The sequence below is a fragment of the Macaca thibetana genome, chromosome 6, assembly GCF_024542745.1.
Source record: "Macaca thibetana thibetana isolate TM-01 chromosome 6, ASM2454274v1, whole genome shotgun sequence".
In the NCBI taxonomy this organism is placed as follows: domain Eukaryota; kingdom Metazoa; phylum Chordata; class Mammalia; order Primates; family Cercopithecidae; genus Macaca; species Macaca thibetana.
Genome location: NC_065583.1, coordinates 35,191,425 through 35,203,785, shown reverse-complemented (window position 1 = coordinate 35,203,785; position 12,361 = coordinate 35,191,425). Strand labels below are relative to the sequence as shown.

The 12,361-nt window shown below is 41.7% G+C and overlaps 2 protein-coding genes across 8 annotated transcripts in view; one reads left to right on the top strand and one right to left on the bottom strand.

Annotated features, from left to right (window-relative positions):
* The window catches only part of PRELID2 (PRELI domain containing 2), a 1,077,378-nt gene that overhangs the window by 691,455 nt on the left and 373,562 nt on the right, over nucleotides 1-12,361 (bottom strand). The window lies entirely within an intron of this gene.
* Nucleotides 380-12,361, top strand: part of TCERG1 (transcription elongation regulator 1) — a 63,703-nt gene continuing 51,721 nt past the window's right edge. For 6 of the 7 annotated variants that reach the window (XM_050793989.1, XM_050793987.1, XM_050793986.1 and 3 more), the window contains exons 1-4: nucleotides 380-473; nucleotides 7,959-8,184; nucleotides 10,065-10,217; nucleotides 11,788-12,235. In XM_050793989.1, the coding sequence (XP_050649946.1) occupies nucleotides 415-473; nucleotides 7,959-8,184; nucleotides 10,065-10,217; nucleotides 11,788-12,235 (886 nt within the window). In that variant the 5' untranslated portion in view covers nucleotides 380-414. The remainder of the gene's footprint in view (nucleotides 474-7,958; nucleotides 8,185-10,064; nucleotides 10,218-11,787; nucleotides 12,236-12,361) is intronic. The other variant, XM_050793988.1, reaches the window with a different exon arrangement.

The following is a 12,361-nucleotide window of genomic DNA, read 5'->3' as shown; positions in this document are numbered from 1 at the left end:
TTGGCTTGCCCAGTGGAAATGCTCTCCGCCTGAGCTACTACTAGCCAATATGGCTTCACAGTTGGCTCTCCCGGAAGCCGACAGACACGTGGCTACCGCAGGCCGAGCCGAACGTGGGAGGACTTAGTTCTGCCTACCGCGAGAGGGCGCCGGCGGTTCCTCACTGCTAAAATCACATTTCCCATAAAGCCCCCGAGCCACCAATCAACTGGCTGTCTTCATACCGCTTTCAAAGTCGGCGGGCCCCTTGCCCAATAGCAAGGAAGGTACCGCCCCCATCTCGAAGATTGATGGAAATATTAACCAACCATATCTCAGGCCTCTGCTATCTCCTCCTCTCTTGTTGGGGATTGACGATTTTTCTAGCCAATAAGGGACGCTGGGTCGGCGGGTGGATGAACGCGGCCCTCTGTAATGGCGGAGCGTGGCGGGGACGGGGGCGACGGTGAGCGATTCAACCCGGGGGAGCTCAGGTAAGGGACGCTGTCCTCCCTCACATCTCTGCTCACGAGAGCCCCAGGGGCTAGACCTGCCATGTGGAGATCCGGGGCGGACGGTGGGTAGCGGAGCCGCGGCCGCCCTGGGCCAGGACCGCATGGGGCTTAAGAAGGGGGAAGGGGAAGGTGGCTTGAATGAGAGCCGGGCCCGGGCTGGGCCAGGGCCTCCTGCGGGTTCTTCGGCTGCTTCCTCGTGCTTTCTTGGGGCTCCGCCGCCCCTCGCGGCCTGCGGCCAGCCGCCCGGGCCCGGTGCTCCCGCCTTTGGGCCCCGCCTCAGCCGCGTGTCGCCTCCGTCTCGGCCGACCAGTCTGTCTCCCGGCCGCGTTCCGCTGCGGGCCTGGTTTTCCTCATCGACGTCCCTGCACTTCGCAGTTACTTCCCTTGTATCGCTCGCCACTTCTGGCTAAGCCTTCTTCACGCCCTCCCCGGCCATTTGGGCTCCCCACGTTTGCACTTTCATTTCATCCCCCTCATCGCTTGCCTTTCTTAACTTCAGTGGCTTTTCTTCCTTTTTTCATCCCTTTATTCCTTATTATTCTGTAGTAGTGAGTACCAACAACAGTAGCAACCGCTTATTAGGCACTTACCGTGTGCCAGTAAACCCTTTACTTAGGTTTGTCTCATTTAATCCTCAAGACCACCTTTTGGAGTAGTTGCTATTAACATTTTGCAGGCCACAGACCAGAGGCATCTTCAGTTGTTACTCGCCCATCTTACGGGTGAGATAACAGCCTCGTGGAGGTTGAGTCAGTAGAATAAGATTGCATAGGCGGATTTGTGGCTCCAGGAAGTGGCTTGAACTCAGGCAGTCAGGTTTCAGAGCCTGCAATCCCGATTGGCATTCTATTTGTCTACTACTCGTGCCATTTCCCTGACCAGTGCAGTGACCTTTTTTCCCCTGGAACCTCAATGCCTATGAATTTGTAATTAAAATTTGCTAAAATAAGAGTGACCTGGAGAAATCTTTTGGTCAGTGGTTTTTGAGGAAAAGAGGTGTTATGCTTTATGTGTATATGGTACTTTTTTTTTTTTTCTGTATGGGAGAAATGGCATTTCGGATGTTCACCTCCTATTCTGAATTGTGCTGTTGTCAACATTTGAAAATGAAAAAGAGCAGTGTAGATTATGAGGACTCTTGATACTGTCTAGAGCTTAAGATGAAATTGTGTAAGGAAATGGGTATTATTATTCAAGGTTTTAGAAGAGGAAAATGCCTTTCAGATTCTGCATGGCCACACACACAAATCCCTACCTTGGCAGAAATTAAATTTTGTCTTATTTCAGAGACACATCTGAAATCCTTTAAACTTCTGATGTATACAGTATTAATGAGTGATCAAGGTGAATTGTCAGGATCTTCCAATATTAGCTATGCCAAGCTTATTCTTGATTTCGGTCTTAAAGGGAGGTTACTTAGCTAGTTTCAGGTGGATTTATTAGGGAACATTCTTTTGCATTTTAGAAAGTATCTTTCTAAAGCTTTTAAAAACATCCTTATTAATAAAGCCGTTTAGACTTTATTAATGTTGCACAACTGATTTGAATAGGGCTTTAATTTGCAAATGAATGTGCCCTGTTGCAAATATTTTATACCGTAGCCTCTTGGATTGGAACTTGCTTGCAGAGCATACTGTACAGATCTTTATTTTAGCATTTGTCATGAAATTAGGTGTGTCTGTGGCCTCTTTGATGGCAGAAGTTGGGGCTTAATTTTTGCGTTGTATTTGTATCCTGAATGTACTTCATGGTGTGTCTGTTATAACCTCCTGACAAATGAGATATTCTGTAGTTATGTTGTAAATAAATGAAGATAGGAGATTTAAAGATACTTCACTTACTGGGCCAACATTTATTGTGTACTACGTGACAGTTGCTGGCAGTAGTTCCCTGAACCAGACCAAAAAAAGACGTTTGTCCTGCAGGAGCTTCCAGCTTAAGTAAGAGCCATCTAAATTGTAAATGAAATCAACCACATCAGATGATTAAATCTGCCTGTAAGTGTGAAGTGACTTACACAAGGTCGCTGGTAGTTGGCAGGGTCTGGACTAAACCTCAGGTCTCCTCAATCACAGTTTATAGAATTCGCCCCTCATATGTCAGTAGCATCTTTTTATTTCTTGCTCCTCCAATTAAAATATTGTCTTTAGCATTGGGGAGATTGCATATCTGGATAGAGTACTTCTGTTATAGAAAAATACCTTATGTTTGTATTTCCATGATCTTGTGAAATATTTTTGTTATTTTTATTCATGCAAGTAGGCTTTTGTTATTCAGAAAGGTTGTAAGTGGTAGGAATATAAACCACAATAGATGGAAAATTTATAGACATTCCAAATGCCATTAAAGTAACTTCCAGAGTCATTTGTGTAGATCCTTTCCCTAGGGCCTTTGTTTACCTATCAATACTTAAGATACTTGCAATCTAAATTTTCTTATCTATAAAATGAGAATAAGAATATTCTGGTGTTATCACTCACTAGCTGCCTTAAGAAAATTATTTTTCTGTGCTGTCATTTCCTCTGTAAAAATGGTGCCAAACTTACCTTATTGGGCTGTAGTGAGGATTAAGAGTTAATATGGGTAATGTCTGTGTAACCATACTGGTATATAGGAACTTTACTATCATTATTAAAACAATAATGTGTTTTAATGTGTTGCAACAGTATACTAAAGGGAACTATATACTAGTGGCTAAAGATAATTCAGAAGTAAATGGGAGATTTCTTCATAGCATTTATCATAATTGAAAACTCAAATTGAGAATAATGAGCCTGAGAGGGCCTGGAGAGGCTAGAAGTGGGAAAGCAGTTTGAGCTGACATTTAAACTTGAGGCTGAATAATGAGACGGAGCTAGTTATGTGAAAATCTGGGGAAGAACATGCCAGGCAAAGAGAACAGGTGCAGAGGCTTCGAAGTAATAAACTTGAAATATTTAAAGGAAAAGACTAGAATTTGTGGAAAGGTTAATGTGGGCCAGGTAATACGGGGCCTGATAATAATTATAGTAATAATAGCTAACATTACTAATATTAATACTATTTAACACTTCCCAGTACTATTACTGTACTAATGTTACAGAAACGGTAATAATAGCTAATAACTTAGATAGCACTAAGTGCTAAGCACTATTCCAAGTACTTTATTAGCTCATTTAATCCTCACTGCAGGTTCTGGTGAGGTGGTTGTGATGAAGCAGTATGATATGAAGAGCCCAGCCCATGTTCTGTGCGTAATTAACATCAGAAAATGGCAACTTTAGGCCATTCAAAAAAGGAAATTATGTGAATTTTGTCACCATTTTAGAGGCAGACTTTTGAAAACCATCCCAAATTAATAGTGAAATGCCTTTTACAGATAAACACTGCTAGGTTTTGTGGGGGAATGAAAGTAATGATAGTTGAAGTAGTTTACTATATACCAGGTACCACTCTAAATGTTTCACTGGGATTATCTCATTGAACAGAGATATCAGATACCTTTTCTGTTCCTCACTCATTCACATCTGAGGAAACTCAAGACTCAGAAATTACGTAACTAGCCTGACAACAAAAGACAGAGTCCTAACAGAGCTTTTTTATGGTTCTGGATCTTAAATACTTAACTTCAAGCTGTAACCAGGAAGTATGAAATTGTAGAGAAATGAATACTGTAGACTTTTTGAAAAAAAGGAGAGGCAGATGGAAAGAAAATCTAAGAGTAGGGTACGTTATTAACTCTCAAGCCTGAAACAGAGTGTCTTTCCTTGGTGGTCAGCTTTTTTTTTTTGCCCTGAAAGATTGGACATTCCTTCAGTAACAGTGGCCTCTGTCTTTTGGGGATGCATATAATTTGAAAAAGACCTTTTGACTATTTTGATTCAATCCATATTCTTTCTTTTTTTTTAGACAATGTCTTGCTCTGTCTCCCAGGCTGCAGTGCAGTAGTGTGATCTTGCCTTACTGCAACCACCACCTCTCAGGTTCCTGCTGTTCTCCTGTCTCAGCGTCCCGAGTAGCTGGGATTACAGGCAGGTGCCACCACATCCGGCTAATTTTTGTATTTTCAGTAGAGAGGGTTTCACCATGTTGGCCAGGATGGTCTCAAACTCCTAACCTCAGGTGATCCACCCACCTTGGCCTCCCAAAGTGCTAGGCGTGAGCCACCGGGTGGCATCCGGCCCACATTCCTTTTTAACTCATATTTTCTAACCTTTGGATTGTAGGATCATTTGCAAATTTGATTAAATATACTTGGTATAGTAGTTCTGGACTTGTTTACAATCCTGGTGTAATCCTTGTTATGCCAGGATTGTAAACAAGTCCAGAAGGCAAATTAGTTTTTTTTTTTTAATTTTTAAATTTTTTTTGAGACTTGATTCTTGCTCTGTTGCCCACGCTGAAATGTGGTGGTGCAATCTTGACTCACTGCAACCTCTGCCTCCCGAGTTTGAGTGATTTTCATGCCTCAACCTCTCAAGTAGCTGGGGCTGCAGGCGTGCACCACCACGCTTGGTGAATTTTTGTATTTTTAATAGAGGCAGGGTTTTGCCATGTTGGCCAGGCTGGTCTCGAACTCCTGGCTTCAAGTGATCTACCCACCTCTGCCTCCCAAAGTGCTGAGATTACAGGTATGAGCCGCTGCTCCTGGCCTAAATTGGTTCTTTATTAGGTTTTTTTTGATGTGTCTCAGAATTGAACTATGATGTGGTAAATTTAGAGAAAGTTCAAAGGGTAATCTATAAGCAGAGGGTTGAAAAATGTCAGAAAGTTGAAAGAGCCTGGTAAGGAGAGACTATAAGAATGATTTTTTTCAAATATGTAAAGAATATAAATGTTAATTCCTCTCTTGAGGACAGAAATGTAGATTTTTTATGTATAATGTAGATGTATAATAGCTACTGGGAATACCATGATAGGTAGTCAGTTTGGGTACAGTATCACCTAGGTATTCAGTGGTTCATGCAGCAAATACTGATATTAATATTTATTGAGCCCTGTTATGTACAAATCTCTGTGCTAGGGATACAAGAGTGAACAGAATTCCTACTCTGAAAGGGGCATTTGCCTGTGTTTGAATCCTCTATTTTGTTTATTTATTTATTTTTGAGACAGACCCTTGCTCTGTTGCCCAGACTGGAGTGCATTGGCACAATCTCAGCTCACTGTGACCTCCACCTCCCGGGCTCAAGCGATTCTCCTGCCTCAACCTCCCAAGTAGCTGAGATTACAGGCGTGCAATACCAGCTATTTTTTTTGTATTTTTAGTAGAGATGGGTTTTCACCATGTTGGCCAGGTTGATCTCGAATTCCTGACTTTGAATGATCTGCCTGCCTTGGCCACCAAAGTGCTGGGTTTACAGGCACAAGCCACCATGGGCCACCTGAATCCTGGCTTTAATACTGAACCAATTGTTTGGCCTTGGACAAGTGACTTCTTTGCTTTAGTTCTTTATCTGTAAACTGAGATTAATAGTATCCATCGGGTTGTTTTGATGATTAAAAGACTTAATATTTGAAAAGAGCTTAGAGTAAGCACTGCCTTGCTCATAGTAAGCACTTTTAAGAGTTAATAATTCTCTTACAAAAGCACTTGGGGGAAGAGATAGATAATACTATCTCATGTGACATTACTTATTTGCTTAAATGCTGTGGAGAAAATACATAGGGTGTTGAGAGTGAGAGGTGGTGAGGTAGTGTGCCCTACAGGGAAAGGCTTTCCCTTTAGATAGAGACTACTGATCATGTCCTAAGTTACCCCCTGCCCCCTTTAAAAAGTTTGGAAGTAATTTCAAACTTACAAAATGTCGCAAAAATAAAGCTAGAGTGTATTCAATGTTAATATTTTACCTTTTCTGCTTTACTATTTGCGTGCACACATGCCTCCTCTTTGTTATTCTGAACTGCAAGGGTAAGGTGTACCTATGGCTTTTTACCCCTCAATACTTCAGTATTTTCTAAGAATAGAGATACTATTTTACTTAACTACAGCCTACTTATCAGCTTCATAAATTTGTAATAATACTTTAATATGTTGTGCATATTCCAGTGTTGTCAGTTGATCTGGTAATGCCCTGTATGGCGTTTCCTCCTGTTATTACAGAATTCAATCTAGAGTTAAAATTGTGTTGTTATTGGCCAAGTGTGGTGGATCATGCATGCAATCTCAGTACTTTGGGAGGCCGAGATGTGCAGATCGCCTGAGGTCGGGAGTTCGAGACCAGCCTTGCCAACATGGTGAAACTCTGTCTCTTATAAAAAAAAAAAAAAATTGTGTTATTGTGTCTCTTTAAACTTCTTTAATCTGGAGCATTTCCACGCATTTCTTTGTCTTTTATGGATAACACTGACATTTCTGAAGAATACACATCCCCCTTTTAATAGAAAGAACATTCCTTCTGGCCGGGTGCTGTGGCTCATGCCTGTAATCCCAGCACTTTGGGAGGCGAAGGAGGGCAGATCAGGAGATCAAGACCATTGCCAACATGGTGAAACCCTGTCTCTACTAAAATGCAAAAAAAAAAAAAAAAAAATTAGGCAGGCATGGTGGCGCACGCCTGTAGTCCCATCTAGTTGGAAGAAGAATAGCTTGAACCCGGGAGGCGGAGGTTGCAGCGAGCCCAGATTGCACCACTGCACTCTAGCCTGGCAACAGAGTGAGACTTGGTCTCGGAAAAAAAAAAAAAGAAAAGAAAGAACATTCCTTATTCTTATTCTGAGTTTGTCTGATATTTTCCTCATTATTAGATTGAGGTTATACATTTTTGGCTGGAATAGGTGATGTTGTATCCCTCTCAGTCACACATTATTTGTCCTTCTTAGATGATAATTAGTTTTGATCACTGGGTCCAGGTATTACCCAATTTCCTTATTACCTAGAGTGTTTTGTTTTGTTCATCCTTTCTTGCAACTTTAAGCAGCATGTGGGTAAAAACTTTAAGATCATCCAGATAACCCCCTTGTCTAAATTTTTGCCTAGACTCGGCATCCCTTGATCATTCATCCAGACTAGATCATCCATTGACGTAAGTTTTTTTGTTTTTTTTTTTTTCTGAAATGGGGCCTTGCTCTGTGACCCAGGCTGGAGTGCAGTGGCATGATCTTGGCTCATCGCAACCTCCATCTCATGGGTTCAAGTGATTCTCCTGCCTCAGCCTCCCCAGTAGCAGGAAGTACAGGCGTGCGCCTCCATACCTGGCTCATTTTTGTGTTTTTAGTAGAGATGGGGATTCACCATGTTGGCCAGGTTGGTCTTGAACTCCTGACCTCAGGTGATCCTCCCTCAGCCTCCCAAAGTGCTGGATTACAGGTATGAGCCACCGCACCCGGCCCATTGATGTAGTTTTTATCATGATGGTTGCAAAATGATGACTTTCCAACTCCAGTTAGACTTAAGAACCTTTTAAATTTGATGTAATTAGAGATCAGTAGCTACATTTTTGTAATTTTAAGAAAGAAAAATTTATTCCTTGCTCTCCCATGTAGGATGGCCCAACAGCAGGCCTTGAGGTTCCGAGGTCCGGCTCCCCCACCAAATGCAGTGATGCGAGGCCCACCACCTCTGATGCGACCTCCTCCACCTTTTGGTATGATGCGAGGCCCTCCACCACCACCACGGCCCCCCTTTGGACGTCCTCCTTTTGATCCTAATATGCCGCCAATGCCTCCTCCAGGAGGGATACCTCCACCTATGGGCCCTCCACACCTCCAGGTAAAGAATGTAGAGGTTGCCATTTCTTTGTTAGCATCATTATCAATATTATATATGGGTTTTGACTTAAAAACTTATATTCTTAAATAGTTTCAGTTTGTAGGAAAATGGGAGCTAAAGAGAAGATCCATATATTAATATGTTTCTTCTAAATTAGTGGTAGCAGTAATTACTAAGGAAATTCACAATAGAACTTTAAATGGTGATAGAGAAGTATATGTATAAAACCAGGAGTCAATAGTTTTTACTTACCTTTAGCTCTGTGAATTGGCTTTAGTAATACATCTTCTTTGTGGGAAATGAAGTTTGAAATCTTAAGATATTTTTGAGTGGAGAAAATTTGTTTTCAATGATATATGTTGCCAGCAAGTCTAAAAATATATGTATATATATTCCTGAGTAGTTATTGTCCCCAGGAAAGTGACAGCAAACAAATTTTATAAGCACAGTAGAATTTTTTTTCTCCCCTGCGGGGAAAAGTAGGGTTATCTTACTATTTTTGAGAAAGATTTATTAGGGGATTTCTTTAAATAAAAACACTTGTGGTATTTTAACCTGTGGCATATATCCCTCTCCATTGTATCCAGACTTGCTGTCTGAAGTGAGGTCATGAAGGTATCAACTCTCGAATGTCTCATTTTGGGATTGTATTTTTTTTATTTGAGTATGTATCTATGTTTTCTTAGTTTAGCCTGTATAATTCTGAAACCAAATAAATATAGTGGTATCATCTGCCTTCCGTTAGCTTAGACAGTGAAGAATGAATTATACTAAAAATAGAAGAAGACAATGATGTGCCATTTAAATGATGTTAACTCTGTTTAGATAGGATTGTGGTTATGAAACAGACGGGTTTTAATACTTTGCTGAATAATTTTATGGCCTTCCAAATAACGAATAGGCTCTCCTTCCTTTAAACACATTGTTAAATGGTTTTATATTTGCTTCAAAGTTAGAATAAGAAATAGCTTTTTAACTTATTCTGGTATAATCTTTAACATGTGAATTTGTTCTAATTTGTGCCTTTAAGAGTTAAACCTACTTGTGGAGTATTATAAAATGTAATGAACTAATGTAACCCTCTCATTGAAATATATCAAATGTTGTGCTGAGATACTTTCTAATGTTGTCATGCCTTTCTCGGTCTTGAATAATTGTGTGGCTTTACTTTTTATTAAGTCCAAGTGATTTTTAGCCAAAGGCTCATGAAACATTTGGGATAGATATTTTGTGTAACTTAGATCTGGTGTGCTGACGCCTGAAAGATACTCAACTGATACTGAAAGATAGGAGTATGGGAAAGAAATTTTTAGGAAAGTAAAGTACAGCTTCACATTATTAGCATAGTTTGAGTTCCATTATCCAGATTAAGGTGCTTTTGATAATTGAATTTTAATGTTACTTATAGATTATAGAGGAAATCTTTTAAATCCCTGCTCAAAATGTTTTTATAATGTCATAGTGTCAATTTTTTAATTTTGAAACTCATTTTTATGTGCAGTGAAAACTTTTTCTTGAAGGATTCTTCAAGAAGCTGTGGAGACAGTGATGTGCCTGGTATTAAAACAGTATATAAAAATCAATTTTTTTTAAAAAAGTAATCCAGCGCTGTGTGTGTGAAAAGCAGAACATATAGAAAGGGGAGAGCAAAATTCAGTGACGGTGTTATAACCCACAGTTGACCACTATTAGTAGTTTGATGTGTTTCTTTCTAGTTCGGTAATTTTTGTTGCAGACATTTTGCTTCTACGACAGGTGAATGTATTTGAATAGACTATAAAACTAGTTTCTCTTACAGTGTTTTACTTTTGAGTAGAATTCAGTAATAATTTGGAGGAAAAGTAATTAAAGTGACTGTTACTGTCCTTGTGAATTAACAGAGACCACCTTTCATGCCTCCACCCATGAGTTCCATGCCTCCTCCTCCGGGTATGATGTTTCCACCAGGAATGCCTCCTGTGACTGCTCCTGGTACTCCAGCACTACCTCCTACGGAGGAGATATGGGTTGAAAATAAAACTCCAGATGGAAAGGTAAATTATAAAATATAATTTAAGTTGTCATTTTTTTGACAGAGGAGTAAAAAAGAGTTCTGGCAGATTGAGATCAGTGATATTGTCAATTAAGAATGAGCCTTGGGTAAGCAGGGAAATGGGGTAAGACTCCAGGAGAAGCTGACTGGATTCGATTTTTGTGCAGCAGATATAAGGTTGCCTGGAGTGCTAACACACATTTACCTGTGATTCTGGAAGCTTCTGGTCACTTTGGTACCATCTGCCTAGCACATACTAAATTTCAGGCTCCTAGAAGGAAAGCAGGTGTTCAGCATATACTGCATTGTTTGCATAACTGGTTTAGGCACATCGAGCCATTCTTATCAGTAAGGGAATGTCAACCCTCCTGAAATCCAAGTTCTCAGACTACAGATAAGGGCCAGCAGGGCTTTCTACGGATAGCTGTCTCAGGTCTGTTATGTTAAATTTCTGCATATAACATGGGTTTTCCTTTGGGTGTTAAAAATACAATGTGCTCATTGTAGAAAATTGGGCTGTGGGGTGGAATTACTTATTTTTTTTTTGTTTTGTTTTGTTTTTGTTTTTTGAGATGAAATTTTACTCTGTTGCCCAGGCTAGAGTGCAGTAGTGCGATGTTGGTTCACTGCAGCCTCTACCTCCTGGGTTCAAGCAATTCTCCTGCCTTAGCCTCCTGAGTACCTGGGGTTACAGGCACCTGCCATCATGCCTGGCTAATTTTTGTAATTTTAATAGAGACAGGGTTTCACCATGTTGGCCAGGCTGGTCTCAAACTCTTAACCTCAGGTGATCCCACCCACTTCGGCCTCCCAGAGTACTGCTGGGATTACAGGCGTGAGCAACTGTGCCTGGCCCTAAGTTATTTTATTTTTTATTTTTTTATTTTTGAGATGGCTTCTTGTGCTGTCACCCAGCCTGGAGTGCAGTGGTGCGATCTTGGCTCACTGCAACCTCTGCCTCTTGGGTTCAAGCAATTCTCCTTCCTCAGTCTCCCGAGTAGCTGGGATTATAGGCGCCCACCATCACGTCTAGCTAAATTTTTGTATTTTTAGTAGAGACGAGGTTTTACCATGTTGGCTAGGTTGGTCTCGATCTCCTGACCTCAGGTAATCTGCTTGCTTCAGCCTCCCAAAGTGCTGGGATTACAGATGTGAGCCACTGCACCTGGCTATTTTTTATTTTTGAGATGGAGTCTCTGTTGCCTAGCCTGGAGTGCAGTGGTGCGATCTCGGCTCACGGCAACCTCCACCTCCTGGGTTCAAGTGATTCTTTTGCCTCAGCTTCCCGAGTAGCTGGGATTACAGGTGCCTGCCACCATACCTGGCTAATTTTTAAATATTTTTAGTAGAGACAGGGTTTCAACATGTTGGCCAGGCTGGTCTCAAACTCCTGACCTCAAGTGCTCCACCTGCCTCTGCCTCCTAAAGTGCTGGGATTACAGGCATGAGCCACCATGCCTGGCCCTATGTTATTTTTAAATAGCTTTAAAGATAAAATATGGTTCCATTATTGTTTTTAATAATAATTGACAGATTTTATGATAACCATTGATTTTTTGCTTCCACTGCAGGTTTATTATTATAATGCTCGGACACGTGAATCTGCATGGACCAAGCCAGATGGAGTTAAGGTTATTCAGCAATCAGAACTGACACCTATGCTTGCAGCCCAGGCCCAGGTTCAGGCTCAGGCCCAGGCGCAGGCCCAGGCCCAGGCACAGGCCCAGGCCCAGGCGCAGGCCCAGGCGCAGGCGCAGGCGCAGGCCCAGGCCCAGGCCCAGGCCCAGGCGCAGGCCCAGGCCCAGGCACAAGCTCAGGCTCAGGCACAAGCTCAGGCCCAGGCCCAGGCTCAGGTCCAGGCCCAGGTCCAGGCACAAGTACAAGCACAAGCAGTTGGAGCTTCCACCCCTACGACCAGTAGCCCAGCACCTGCAGTATCCACTTCAACGTCGTCATCCACCCCTTCCTCTACCACTTCTACCACAACAACTGCTACTTCAGTTGCGCAGACAGTATCAAGTGAGTACCACCCAGCATGTGTTTTTATATAGGGGCTAGAGAGGTGAACCAGTAGGGGACTACATTTCATATTGATCCCAGTGTTTCTGGTATTATCCTTTAATACCAGAATTATTTAAAGTACAT